General features: G+C 45.1%; 1 protein-coding gene across 1 annotated transcript; it reads left to right on the top strand.

Annotated features, from left to right (window-relative positions):
* Nucleotides 1–670: 670 nt before the first annotated feature.
* TIPRL (TOR signaling pathway regulator) lies at nt 671–12261 on the top strand. Its single transcript, XM_066261112.1, has 7 exons — nt 671–971; nt 3078–3257; nt 4297–4396; nt 5746–5877; nt 8266–8361; nt 9028–9090; nt 10129–12261. Exons 1-7 carry the CDS (start codon nt 868–870, stop codon nt 10270–10272), a joined length of 819 nt encoding a protein of 272 aa, XP_066117209.1. The 5' UTR covers nt 671–867; the 3' UTR covers nt 10273–12261.
* Nucleotides 12262–14686: the final 2425 nt, after the last annotated feature.

Genomic DNA, 14686 nt, shown 5'->3' with positions numbered 1-14686 from the left:
CCACCAAGGTTTTTCAAGATGGATGGTGTGGGGTTTGATCAAACACACACATGAGGAAAAGAGGAAAGAACACTCTCAGCTCAGGGATTAAGTTCTTCCCTTACTTCTCCATGACTGAGCCTTAGTAAGGGACCCCTTCTTTTCCCGCCCTCGTCTTGATGCTTTGACACCATTCTCTGCCTGCCATAACAATTTAATGTGGCTGGGGTTCTGCCTTCCTCTCTTACTGTTGTACAACCGGAGACCTGCTCTTGGTCCCCAGATCTGTGCCTGGATCTTCAGCCTTGATAGCCCTTTTCCTCTTTCCATGGGGTGCTTCCCCGTCTGAGTGGGAGTGTCTCTTCTTGTCTACTGTTGGCTCTCACTAGAGGTCCACCTGTCTCTCTGGGCTGCCTCCTACCAACCATCTCCAGGATCCAGCGGGTCTATCCAGTCTCCGTCTGGCTCTTCTTACCATTGACCAAGCCCTAGATCATCTGTTCTGTAAAAAAAACAAAACAAAACAACAACAAAAAACTCGGAATGACGTCATCCAATGTCGTCAGAGGGCGTGACGCCCATGACCATGCCTCCCCGCGGCCGAAGTCCAGCCCCTCACCTGTGGCAACTCTTTCCTCTTTTCGGTGCGTCGTGACGTAAGACGTGGGTCACGCAACATGGCAACTGGTCCCGGAAGCAAAAAGCTACGGGGCGGAGAAGAAGGCGGAAAGGAGGACGGGCGTAGGGGTCGGCGGCGGAGGCGGGGCGGGGCATGGTAACGGCTGGGAAGCCGAGTGGGCTGGGCCGCAGCGAGGCGGGGGATCCGGTGAACGCTGCCGCCGCCGCTCCAGCCGGTTCCGCGCGGCCCCCGCGGGCCCCGCCTCGGCCATGATGATCCACGGCTTCCAGAGCAGCCACCAGGACTTCTCATTCGGGCCCTGGAAGCTGACGGCGACCAAGACCCACATCATGAAGTCGGCGGACGTGGAGAAGTGAGGCTCTGGGGCCCGGGCCGGGGCGCGGGCGGGCAGCGGGGCCCCGGTGGGAGGCGAGGAGGCCCCTTGCAGCCCTCTCCCTCCCCGGGGGCGGAGGTCGGGCCCTGAAGACGGGACCTTTGAGTGACAGCCTCGGTAAAGGATCGTGCCACCCCTCCCGTCCTTCGGTGGGGGTCCGCTGGGCGCCCCCTGTGTGACACTGTCCCTTGGCCCGGGTGCGAGGAGCGCATGGCTGTTACGGAGGGCCTCCTGTCTGCCCCAGCCTGCACCACCTTTGCACCGTTCCTTTCCGGGTGGCTCTGACCCGTTTTCTTGGGTTTAACCACGGGGACGGTTCGTGTGCTCGGTGCTGGATGGTCCAGGCGCTGGAGACAGGAACGGTGAAAGAGCCTCTGCCGCCTTCAGTTCACTCTCGTAGGAGAGCGACAGTAATCATTCAGCGTGAATAGCTGTTGCGGAGAGCTGCATCCGCAGGGTTGCGTGGGGTCGCCCAGGAGGCTGGCACACCCGCGCTGAGTCTTGATCAAGGTGGTGGAATGGGGTTTGGGGTGGGGGGCTCCTGTAAAGCGGGGTCGGGTGGGGTTGCAGGGAGAGTGACAGCCAGGTGGGGTGGGGTTGCAGGGAGAGTGACAGCCGTGAAACGCTGGTGATGCCCAAACCGAATCTTGACGAAGCGAGGAGGGAAGTCAGGGAGAGAGAGGGAGAGTCCGGATTTGTTGGGAGAACTGCTTCTGCCTGGTTGCCGTGTGCGGTACCCGAGGGGCGGTAGTGGGAGGTGACAGGTGGCCCCGAGGGAGTGGAGATAATCACCGAGAGAACTTTTGTGCCACTGGCTAAGGAGTTTTGAATTTTATCTGTGTGTCATTTTATACAAAAGCGAAACATCATGAGTTGTACACTCTGAAAGAACGACTTTCAGCCTGTGTGCTGCAAGGATTTTTAGAAAGCGCAGCACCTATTTTAATTAGAGGCGCTGTCAAAATTAAAAAAAAAAAAAAGATATCAGTGTGCCATGAGATGAAAAAGGTAGAAAATCGCTGCTCTGAAAGATTCCTCTGGAGTTAATGTGGAGGATGATGGACTGGAGACCAGTTAGCCGGGACAGGACAGGAGAGGTTTTTGAAGACTAAGTCCCTGGATTTGATGGCCAGTTGATAGTAGGAAGAAGGGAAAAGGAGGACTCTTTGTGTATTGATGGCAAGATTTCTGGCGGGGGCTTTTGGATAGGGATCATTGTCATTGAACAAGGTGAGAACCATGGAAGCAAGGGCAGGTGTCTGAGGGTGTGTTGAGTTAGTTGAAATGTGAGTTGTGTGGGTCATAAAATGGAGATGTAGTAGGCATTTGGATATTGTTATCTTGGAGCTTAAAAAAGACTTGCCTGTGAGTTTAGATTTGGGAACCAATCACCTTCTAACTGATACCTGGAGCTTTGGGAGTGAATGAAAGTCATCTAAAAATCTTCCAGAAGAGAAGGAAAAGGTCATGGGATGGGACCCTAAGGAGCAGTGGCATTTTAAAATTTAGGCAGAATGGCCTGTGGTGGCACAGTGGATATAAAGCATTGACCTGGAATGCTGAGGTAGCCGGTTTGAAACCCTGGACTTGCCTGGTCAAAGCACATACAGCAAGCAATCAATGGACAACTGAAGTGAAACAACTAGGAGTTGATACTTCTCGGTCCCCCTCCCTCTCTGTAAAATCAATAAATAAAAAATAAAAATGAAAACAAAAACAAAAACGATATAGGCAGAGGGAAGTGACCAGGGAAGAGAGGAGAGTCATGAAAGGATGTTTAGCTTCCTAGGTAAAAAAAGAAAAAAGAAGTTCTTGCAGATTCACTAAGAAAACTTAGGAAAATGCAAAACAGAAAGGAAAAAAATTTCCTTCATCTCACCACACATTGAGTTTTCCTCTCCATGTAATATAACTTTCTCTGTTACATATTGCACTGTATATGTGTAATTGCGTCATATATAAAGCAGTCAGCTTCCACATGTGGTTACCGTATAATTTACTTACTCTCTAGGAGGTACTGCGTGCATGGTAAGTTGTGAAGGGAATCGAATTTCAGATCTTTGATCTATTTTTTGTTGTGCACAGGTTAGCTGATGAACTGCATATGCCATCTCTCCCCGAAATGATGTTTGGAGACAATGTGTTAAGAATCCTGCATGTTTCTGGCTTTGGGATTGAGTTCAATGCCACAGATGCGTTAAGATGTGTAAACAACTACCAAGGAATGCTTAAAGTAGCCTGTGCAGAGGAGTGGCAGGAGAGCAGGTGAGAATCCAGCCGTTGTGGGTAAAACACAGTAGGAAAGAGTTGAAAGATATATTCAGTCAAGAGATGTGTATTTCATTAGAACAAAGGACAAGTATTAAACTTGATAGTTGGATTATTCTAAAATTAATTTTTCTCATCTATAAAATGGAGATTAGTTACCCTACTTCTTGAATACTTGTTAAGTTGAATTACCTTTGAACTGAGCCATGTGGGGTTTACTTTTTTGAGCCTTCAGTGTTCTTTAGTGATGAAGTAGTACACTGTGTACTTTAATTTAATATTCTTGTTTTTGAAGCAAAGTGCTTATGATTTACATTGAAAATTTGAGGACTTTTGAAATTAAGAAAAATATGTTTTCTTTGATAGTCAGATCAGCAATTATTTACTTAGTGCCTGTTACGTACCAAGTACCTTGGAGGACGTAGGGAAGTGTGAATCTTTAAACCATGTCCTCTGGCAGTGTACAGACTAATTGGAAGGACTACACCTGCACATGACAAGATAAATAACAATAAATATATAGGAAAAAGGAAAGACCTTGTCTTAGTGAACTGTGACAAGTATACGTATTTAGCCTGACCAGGCGGTGGTGCACTGGATAGAGCATTGACCTGGGACGCTGAGGACCTAAGTTCCAAATCCTGAGGTTGCCAGCTTGAGCACAGACTCAACCGGCTTGAGTGCAGGATCATAGGTATGACCCCATGGTCACTGACCTGGAGCCCAAGGTCGCTGGCTTGAGCAAGGGGTCACCGGCTCTGCTGAAGCTACCAGGCCAAAGCCCATATGAGAAAGCAATCAGTGAACAACTAAGGAGCCAGAACTACAAGTTAATGCTTTCCATATCTCTCCCTTCCTGTCTTGTCTGTCTCTGTCTGTCCTCTTTGTACGTGCTCTCTCTCTAAAAAAAACCCCTGTATATGTATTTAGTAGATGTTCTACATTATTTGTAGGATGTTATTTGGTGAGATTATTGAATACAGATGATCTGGCTTGTGCATCACTAAATCTGATCCTTCTCATTTTGGTTTTTGAGGACGGAGGGTGAACATTCCAAGGAGGTTATTAAACCATATGATTGGACCTATACAACAGATTATAAGGGAACATTACTTGGAGAATCACTCAAGTTAAAGGTAAAATTTTTTTTTGGCTTTTATGAGCCATCTGGTGTCTTGGACAGTCTTGGCATTAGAACTTTCTAGTAATGGCTTATTTTTTGCTACTACTTTCATCTACTTATTTCTGTTGTGGGAGGGTTCAGAACCTAGTGTGAGGGGACTTTGCTTATTGATTATCAGCAGGAAATAAAGGAAGGCCCTAGCAGAGCAGTTTTTAACAGAAGCGTGGCTGGGAGCAATGGAGAACAGCCTGAATGCACTCCCCGTCAGAAAGTGGTAGAGTGTGCACCTGTCCTGATGAAATGTCGGGTGATTCAGACAGAGCCTCCTGCCTAGAGGCTTCCAGGTTTACAGCTGAACAGATACATGGGCCAGTAGGACTTTTGTCCTGCCTGTACTATGTGTGAACCTAGTATAACCTTAGGGGAGTTCATCTATTTATTTGAGTCTTCTTTTTATCAGTGAAGTGGGTAAACAGAAATCTGTACCTCACAGCAGAGTTTTGACATGAGGTCATCCATGGGAAAGCGCTCGGGGGGAATTCTAGAGCTCTGTGTGATTGTTAAGTTGCTTCTGTGTCAGCCCTGCTTAAGGAGACATTACTTCATGGTAAGTGACACTAGGAAGGTAGAACTGATAGGTCCCATATTGGTAGCTGGCTGCATTTTGAAATCTTCCAGTGTGACTGAAATGAGGGAAATTTGGGTTAAGTTGCAGTCTTTAAATATCACATTCTATCGTAGAGAACCAAATTATTTCACTGGAACTATTTACATTAAAAGCAGTTACTGGAGACCCCATGTCCTGTGCTGGTGCTGAGGCAGAAATGTTGAGGAGCTAATGCTGTGTGTGGGCTCCTTGTCTCTGCACAGATGTTAGAATCTCGGGAAGCTGGAAGTTCATGGAACTTAATTCTGGCCTTCAGTTGCTGCTACTCCTGTATTCCAGTCTTTAACTATTTTTCTGTGCTGCATCCAGAACAATAACACGATTCATTCATTCATTCTTGGGCTCTTACTGTGTGATAGGAGTTCTGGATATAGCAGAGAACAAGCAAAAATCCTTCCTTTACAGTATAAAGGGGCAGAAGGTTCGTCAGACCCATGTAGTGCTTTGTAGGTTGATGTTCTCTCTCCTCGCTCTTGATTGAAAACACGGTAACTTGCATAGGCCATTTGACATCTTATTGCAGGGAGTGAGGAGATGGGAGCTTGTTTTAACCCAGTGCTGTAGAGGCAGTGGTGGCTCTGGGCTGACTTAGGAAAAGCCTCCTGGAGGTTGTGAAGCAGTATTAGCTGTTTTCCTGTGTCTCTAGCTCCTCAAAACAATGTTATATGCTCCTTCTTACGTTTTTTTTCTTTCAGGTTGTACCTACGACTGATCATATAGATACAGAGAAATTGAAAGTCAGAGAACAGATTAAGTTTTTTGAAGAGGTTCTCCTATTTGAAGATGAACTTCATGATCATGGAGTTTCAAGCCTAAGTGTGAAAATTGTGAGTTTTATGATTTTTGTTTAAAATTTCTTTTTTTCTCCTGTTTCTACCATTGGTCAAATGTGAGACTCACTTTGAAACATACTGTTTTAATATGATGTCATGTAAAGTTTCACTTGGGTGTGCACATCTTAGTACCCATTATAAAAGTCACAAAATCTTAGTATGTTGTTAAGACTTTAGCAAAGCATTTTTTTAAGGCCTGCCTGGCTTCTTTGTACTTTGTTTGCTTCTTATTTAATTTGAAAGAACGTTATGACTCAGTTTTCACACTTGAATAAAAAATGATGTGGAATGGCTATGCAGACAGCAAGATGAATGTCATTTAAAGAAGTAACCCATGTGTCAGGGTTCGGTGCCCCGTGAAACTGCACTGCAACTCCCAGCACAGAAGTAGCAATGGAAATGACAAGTATAAATTCTTCTGGAGGATGGACTACTTCCTTTAACAGTGCTGTTGGTCAGACATGCTTAAAAAAGAATAATAAACAGGCCACTAGCAGTTATTCATACTTGTTTACTACTAGGTTTTATTTGGGTTTCTTAACATTTTCCAGAAAAACTTTAACTGCAACTTGTTATTAAATGCCCTATCCTTTTAAATCCCAGCTAAGATGTCTCCTCCTCTGTGAGGCCCTACACAGCGAAGTTAAATATCCCTTGTCCCTGCTCCAGAAGTACTTTATTTTTAACCCCTCCATTACAGCACTTATCATAAGGTCCGTCAGACATGGGCCCTGGCATCAAACATTGTTCTTGAAGCATAGTCATAGTTGGTTTTGTGACTTAATAATAAGAATGAAAACAATAAATGAAAAGCAGCAATAATTTTTTTTTTAAGTGAGAGGAGGGGAGATATATGGACTCCCACATACACCCTGACCAGGATCCACCGGGCAACCCCTGTCTGGAGCTTATGATTGAATCAGCTGAGCTATCCTCACCTGGGGTTGATGCTCAAACCATTTGAGCCACTGCTGAGAGGGGAAGAGAGAGAGAGAGACCGGTAAAAAGAAGGGGGAGAGAAGCAGATGGTTGCTTCTCCTGTGTGCCCTGATTGGAGTTTGAACCTGGGACATCCATATGCTAGGCCACCGCTCTATCCGCTGAGCAAACCGGCCAGGACCTAAATTTGTTTTTTTTTGTTTTTGTTTTTGTTTTTTTTTTTGTATTTTTCTGAAGTTGGAAACGGGGAGGCAGTCAGACAGACTCCCACATGCGCCCGACCGGGATCCACCCGGCATGCCCACCAGGGGGCGATGCTCTGCCCATCTGGGGCATTGCTCTGTTGCAACTAGAGCCATTCTAGCGTCTGAGGCAGAGGCCATGGAGCCATCCCCAGCGTCTGGGCCAGCTTTGTTCCAGTGAGGCCTTGGCTGCGGGAGGGGAAGAGAGAGACAGAGAGGAAGGAGAGGGGGAGGGGTGGAGAAGCAGATGGGCGCTTCTCCTGTGTGCCCTGGCCGGGAATTGAACCCGGGACTCCTGCACGCCAGGCTGACGCTCTACCACTGAGCCAACCAGCCAGGGCCCTAAATTTGTTTTAAAGTCAAGTTTTTCTGTGGAATCCTAGGATTTGGGAATTGTAATGAATTTTAAAAGAATCATTTAGTTTAGCCTCTGTATTTTTTATATGAGGCCCCAAAAGATTAGTTTATCTAAATTTGTATAACTAATTAGTGGCAGTTTTCTTTGAACCAATATATCAATTATTTTAGTGTTAGATCATTGTTTTCTTTTTTTTTTCTTTTCCATTTTTCTGAAGCTGGAAACGAGGAGGCAGTCAGACAGACTCCCGCTTGCGCCCGACCGGGATCCACCCGGCATGCCCACCAGGGGGCGATGCTCTGCCCCTCCGGGGCATAGCTCTGTTGCATCCAGAGCCATTCTAGTGCCTGAGGCAGAGGCCACAGAGCCATCCCCAGCGCCCGGGCCATCTTTGCTCCAATGGAGCCTCGGCTGCGGGAGGGGAAGAGAGAGACAGAGAGGAAGGAGAGGGGGAGGGGTGGAGAAGCAGATGGGCGCCTTTCCTGTGTGCCCTGGCCGGGAATCAAACCTGGGACCTCTGCACGCCAGGCTGATGCTCTACCACTGAGCCTTCCGGCCAGGGCCGGTGTTAGGTCTTTTTAACATCAACATCTGTTGACCTAGAAAAAGTGTTTATCACAGAGAGTGAAGCCAGGATGTTCAGTAGGTTTTGCGCCTCAGCTGGCACTAAGAAGAGGTGCTCCTCATCCACAGGTTCCCATGTGGCGCTGCCTCGGCCCTCCCCCGAGGGGTTCCCACGGGGGGCTGCCTTGGCCCTCCGCTGAGGCTGCACAGTTTTTTCTTTTAGTACAGTAACAATATTTGATTTTTGTTAAAATACTAATGTATTTTTTTTTCTTTCAGAGAGTAATGCCTTCCAGCTTCTTCCTACTGCTGCGGTTTTTCTTGAGAATTGATGGTGTGCTTATCAGAATGAATGACACCAGACTTTACCACGAGGTATCTGTTCTCCTCTAATGAATGTACTAATTGATACTGGATCTGTTCGTGTTGTTTCATTGTCTGTGTGGAATTTGAATTCAGTGATGCTTTTATGTTGTATGGCATGTTTCACGTTCACTGTTGACTGACTTACTGAAACATTACCTCTTCTTTTCCAAAAGTTCTGGTAGCCGAAAATTTATTCTATAAGACACTCCCTACTTGGAGGGGGCGGGGGGATCTGATGCTTTAAAAAAAATCTTATATGTACTGAATCTGTGTGTAAGAAAATTGTCGCTTGGCACGCTCCCCATCTCGGGAGCACACTCCTCCCCCCCTTCCCTTCCCCTCCCCACTTAACCTGGCCTTCCTCTCTCCTGGGCTCCAGGGCCCTTCTTCTGCCTCCGTGACTTGTCCCCTGAGCCTGCGTCACCCAGCCGGCTCACTCCTGCTACCTCTGTGACTATTAAATCTATGTACATACTTGTATCTGACTTATAGGGACTGGAAAAAATAATTCCGAATTCCTGGTGAGAGTTAAATAGCAGTTACCTCACTGGAGAATAAGATGGTCTCCTTAGAGTTCATGCCAGTCTCACAACCTGTGAGCAGTTCTGTTACATAGAAAGGGTTATAAAGTTGATGTAAATAAACTTGTTGCAACTTTTTTATTTTTAAACATAGGCTGACAAGACCTACATGTTACGAGAATATACATCACGAGAGAGCAAGATTGCTAATTTAATGGTACAGTATTTAATTTTATGTTTCATTTTAAATAGGTATCCTCCCCAAGGCCCATCTATCCACCCAAATCTTTATCCCTAAATGTATTCATTCACTGAAAGCAGTGGTTTCCAGCCTTGTAACACCTGGGGATCATTAAAAATAGGAGAATTATTTGGGGACCGCTGAGGCAGAAGTCACCGTGAGCGTGAGTTTGACTAAAACCATTGGGTCCCTCAGCTTCATACAACATCAGGGTGGTTCACTCTTTCGTGGACCAGCCCACAGACTGGCAGTTGAAAAACACTGACCTAAAGGGCTCAATAGGATAAGTCCTTCTTGACAAAACTTTGAGCTTAGCTCAAATACAGAACAGTTGGAGGGCTGGGTCCTGTAGCCATCAGCCAAACACATTTCCATACTTTATTCTGGAAAAGCTGAGACCCACAGCTGTGAGCTGCAGAGTCACCACTGGCTGCTGTTCGGCACCAACTGGATGTTCTTTTCACCCTCTGGTTTCTTCCTACCCAGCCTCCCCTTTACCCTCCAGTGTGGTAATTCTGTGCTGTGACATTGATTTTGGCATAATTTCTCTGTTTTTTGCTCCACCGGGACTTGTATAAGGCTTTTTTGGGATTTACGATTCTATAATCAGTGGCTCAAACAGTGATGGCCTGCTGCGCACCTTGTGCTGTTTCCGTGCCCTCGTGCCCCTTCCTGTCTGGCACGGGGTGTGCGTGGGTGAGCAGTCACCGCACACTGGGCCCAGCAGAGGCGTGTGCTTTCACAGTACGGAAATAAAAAAGATTTCAGTAAAAAAGTGGTATTCAGTTCTTAGGCCCTTTCGGGGAGCTTGGTAAGGACCATGTCCCTGTGGTCTCTGAGGAAGTCATTCAGTCGCAGAGCTGGAGTCAGGAACAGAGACCTGCTGCTATAGGAGTCCTTGGTGTTGCCCCTGTTTACATATGTGGCCCTTCCCTTTAAACTTGATGTCCCTGCATTGCTGGGGTGTCAGTGCAGTCACCGAGCCTGTGCTGACGTGCTCTGTGTATTCCCCAGCACGTCCCACCTTCCCTCTTCACGGAGCCGAACGAGATATCGCAGTATTTGCCGATCAAGGAGGCGGTCTGTGAGAAGCTGCTATTTCCCGAAAGAGTGGATCACAGCCCTGCGGACTCACAAGCAGACGCACCCACGGAATAGAGCGCTACACACTGTGGACTCGCCCTGGAGTCTGATGGAGACCTGGGCTGTGTGGCCGGGGTATTTTATTATGAGAATTAATTGCCTTGTCTGTGTGCAGATTTTCTGTAGCCTTAAAGGAAACAAAAAATAAAAGATGGTTGCAGGCAGGTTCCACTCAACTGCCGTTTGTACTGTCTGTCTTCAAAGCATATTTTAGATTTATGTTTCCTGGAGTTAAATTCAGACTTCTAACTTGCCACAACTTGGGACATCACCAGTAGTGATGTGTCTGTCTCTTGAGCAGTGGGAATCATCTGTGTCCATCGTGAAACAGGCTTCTCCCATGAGGAGGTCAGTTTAAATCCCTGGGTCACAACACCCATGACTCATGGGATTGCTGATCGTGCCTGTCGATGTACTGACCCTTCACCCTGGCCGGTGGTGTTTCTTCTTATTTCTGGAGAGTTGTGTCTTGCCTTCTAGGAAATTGACCTCCTATTTTAATAATCTTCACCCATGATTCAAAGAAATATATATTTCTCTATATTTAAATTGGCTGTTGAAGTTTAAAGAAAATTTCAGACATAGAACCAAATAACCTAGGTTTTTGGAGAACTTAGGCTTTTGTGCCCAAGGGAACACGTGGCCCTTGTGTGGCACTGATGACTGAGACATCAGCGCTGCCCTTTCTCCACCTTCAGGTGCTATTTCCTACGTGCTTCTTCTTGTCCTGACAGTTTTTACTCCATCTTGAGGGCGGCCTTAGAGTGAGTAAATCCACCAAACATGGAAACTGGTGTCGGTCCTACAAAGTTTGAAGTGTTAAAAGGGACTGTTTTTAGCACATACTACATCAACCTTAAATAACCAGTTTAATTTTCTGCTTAAAATATTTGAGAGGAAACTGTGGATGACGATGGAGGGCTTATTTTTAAATACAGAAGCCAGTTTTTCTATTTTAAGATTCCTGTTGTTGACATTACAGGAAACCCAGTAAAATGTAATTAGTACAAGACCGGCCAGTACAGAAAGTATACAAAAGTAACTTTAAATATGCATTTTGTCATTTTGATGGTGACCCTTTAAACGTTTTATATTCTTTTCTGCCTTTCTAAATGGTCTTCATAAAGTGGAAGTGGTTATGAAGCACCAAGTAAGAAATTACTTGAAATTGATTTTTAAAACTGATTTTTTATAGGGCAGGGGAAAAATATCATCCCCTTTTTTCCTGGCTTGAAATAATTATTGTGCATGTTTCCACTTGATGGATAAATCATTAACTAAGAATAGTTAAGTAAAAGTATTGGCAAAGCTCTTCAGATATTTGCTTGATGATGTTTTAGTGGAATGAGAAGATGGATACTCTTTGCTTGGACTGGTGCACTGTTATGTGTATTGTCGTTCAGCTGATTCTGTTAGCTAAATTTGCTTACCATTGGATTTGGTATTTGTTTGCTGTCTGTTGCATCACCTGCAAGCAACAGGAAATCAGGATTTTGTTGACTTTACAAAAACACTTGGCATGTTCACTGTATATAAAGATACCTGTATTTAATTAGTTTTCTCTTAGGACAGGAACGTATATATATTGTACTCAGCTTTCTGTCTTATTTGTAGTGCAGATTTGAACAGAACAGACTCTATTCATACAAATTATAAAAATGAAAGACTTGTAAAAATATTCATTAGTCAAAGTTTCTGGGCAACATTTTATATATATATATATTTAAACTTGATTCAGATGTCTTAGTACTTGAGCCAGTCTTAGTTTGCTTATTTTACTCCATTGTTAAAAACTCGACGGAATTAAAAGAATTGACCTTTTTTTAATAGAAGGTGGGTGGTGCATAGGAGAATGTACTTCTCAAAATCTCATGAGTTTGTCCCTGCAGAGAATACCAAGAAAACGTGTATTTGCTCATTGCTACATAATATCTGTACTGTTTTATATTTATTTGTCCCAATTGTCTTTTTGTAAGTGGAGAATAAACAATAAGGAATTATTGATCTGTTTTGCTATTTCATTTACTTCAGTTTTTCTTGAAGCTTAATTAAAGACTGGTTTGGTATATCCTTCTTGTTTGCGCTTTATATTTTGAATTGGGTCAACATTTTGGCCAGAATCTCCGGACAGGTTGTAATGGAAAATCTAACAGATAGTTCTGAATGTAACCCCACCTGAGCCATTGGACTCTTCTTCCTTTCCTCCTCCTGTCCCCAGTAGGTCTACAGGTGTTGCCGTTGGCCGGTGTTTTCTGTCCTTGAGAATAGAAATACCTGGTGTGTGTGTTATTCCGTTGCGTTTGGAGTGCTGTGTGCTCTGCTTGGTGCTAGCATGGACTGCAGTCATGAAGAGAGAGGGTTTATGTCTTCATGGGGTGAAAGTCTAACAGGAGACAGTAAAAATAATTACACATTTTAATAAGCACAGTGATGAAAATGACACTGATTTAAGAGAATAATAAAATCCCCTTTAGTAGGGGGTCTGCTTCCGAAGAGAACGTGGAAAGCCTTGAGAGCACTCCACTCCCAATCTAACAAGGAGGAAAGTCTGGGTCGCCAACAGAATGAAGCTGGTTTGAGTATATCAGAGAGCTGCAGTTGCACAGCAGAGTAAACTGAATCCCAAAGATGAATCCCGAAGAATGACGAGCCCTCTGACAGACAGGACATATACAAAGTGCTTGCTTCATCTCAGAGAGACGGGTAAGAAAACTAAAAATTTAACAGATTTTTTAAAAAGGTAAGCGTGGGCTAGCACATCCATTTGGGAGAACTGAGAGTCTCAAACAGGACTTGAAACACAAGTTCTTCTCAAGGGTCTACACCAGGGGTCTCAAACTCGCGGCCCGCCGAACAATTTTGTGCGGCCCGCAGACTAATCCACGAAGTTCAAAATATTTTGGATAAAATTAAGTAAGCCTAGGGGCCTACTTGTATTTTTCATTTCTCTAGCATCCTAGCTAGATATTAGCTTAGTTAACAGCAGTTGTGATGCGAACTACAGTTTCTGGTCGTTTTGTGACACTGAGTAAACTGCATGTACAATTGTGCTTGTTGTACTGATTTTTTTTTGTTTTCAACTGCAGTGAGAAAAGTGTTGCGTAACAGTTGCCTTTTGTAGACCTAGTGCGGCCCGCCAAAAGGCTGTGATCTTGCTCTGCGGCCCACATGCTGAGTTGAGTTTGAGACCCCTGAACTACACCAAGTGCTTAAAAGACATGCTGGGGCGGGGTGGGGGCAGAGGCCCTGTCAGTGGCACTGGCAGGCAGGCAGGACGTGTGACGTAGAGGTGTGAAACCTGCCCACTCCCCCCAGACCCTTCCCTGGGAGGATGCCAAAGTCTCAGTGTTGGGGGAAGAGCAAGCCATCACATCCCCTCCAGCCCAGGCGAAAATTCCTGATTTCCCGGGGAGGAATCAAGGCAAAACCCTTCCGCCTCTGGGGGAGAAGCTGGAAATGCTGTATCTCAGGACCCAGGCAAGCAGCCCTGCTAGAGGAGTACAAGCAAATAACTCTGACCCCGGAGGAAGGACAGAGACCCTGGACCCCAGGTCCTACAGGGATAACAAAATAGATGTGCTACCCCTGAGGGATGGGCTCGATACCGGCAAAATATCAAAAAACAATATTCAATCACTTAAATTCAATTATCACAAAATTAAAATATAAAAATATAAATTCAATTTCAAAATCAATAGCGTTATGGCTTATGTTTTCAAGAGTTATTTTTTTTAAATATTCAAAATCATCTACAAAGGTGAAATGGAAGAAATATAATTTATAACTAACCAATGTTTACACATTTCTTTTTTTTGTATTTTTCTGAAGTTGGAAACAGGGAGGCAGTCAGACAGACTCCCGCATGCGCCTGACCGGGATCCACCCGGCACGCCCACCAGGGGGCGATGCTCTGCTCATCCAGGGCATTGCTCTGTTGCAACCAGAGCCATTCTAGCACCTGAGGCAGAGGCCATGGAGCCATCCCCAGCGCTGGGGCCAACTTTGCTCCAATGGAGCCCTGGCTGCGGGAGGGGAAGAGAGAGAGAGGAAGGAGAGGGGGAGGGGTGGGGAAGCAGATAGGCGCTTCTCCTGTGTGCCCTGGCCGGGAATCAAACCCGGGACTCCTGCACGCCAGGCCGACACTCTACCACTAAGCCAACCAGCCAGGGCCTAACTAACCAATGTTTAAAAATTAAATTTAAAGTTGAAATATTTGGTTATTTTTTACTACATGGTTTAAGCTGAACCTTTTTTACTTGATTCTGAAAATGTTATGAACTGTTATTAAATATTTTTATAAAAAGGTATTTGGTGATTCTAGTGTTCAATATCTTAGAATCAGCATCATGTTTTGTGTATGTTATGCCTAGGCCTGCATAGCTACATACTTAAGAGGAATATGAGTTAACACTGCAGAATATTCCTCAGC

Source organism: Saccopteryx bilineata, chromosome 2 (assembly GCF_036850765.1).
Source record: "Saccopteryx bilineata isolate mSacBil1 chromosome 2, mSacBil1_pri_phased_curated, whole genome shotgun sequence".
NCBI lineage: Eukaryota > Metazoa > Chordata > Mammalia > Chiroptera > Emballonuridae > Saccopteryx > Saccopteryx bilineata.
Note: the sequence above shows the minus strand (reverse complement) of the source record. Positions and strands in the feature narration are given on the sequence as shown.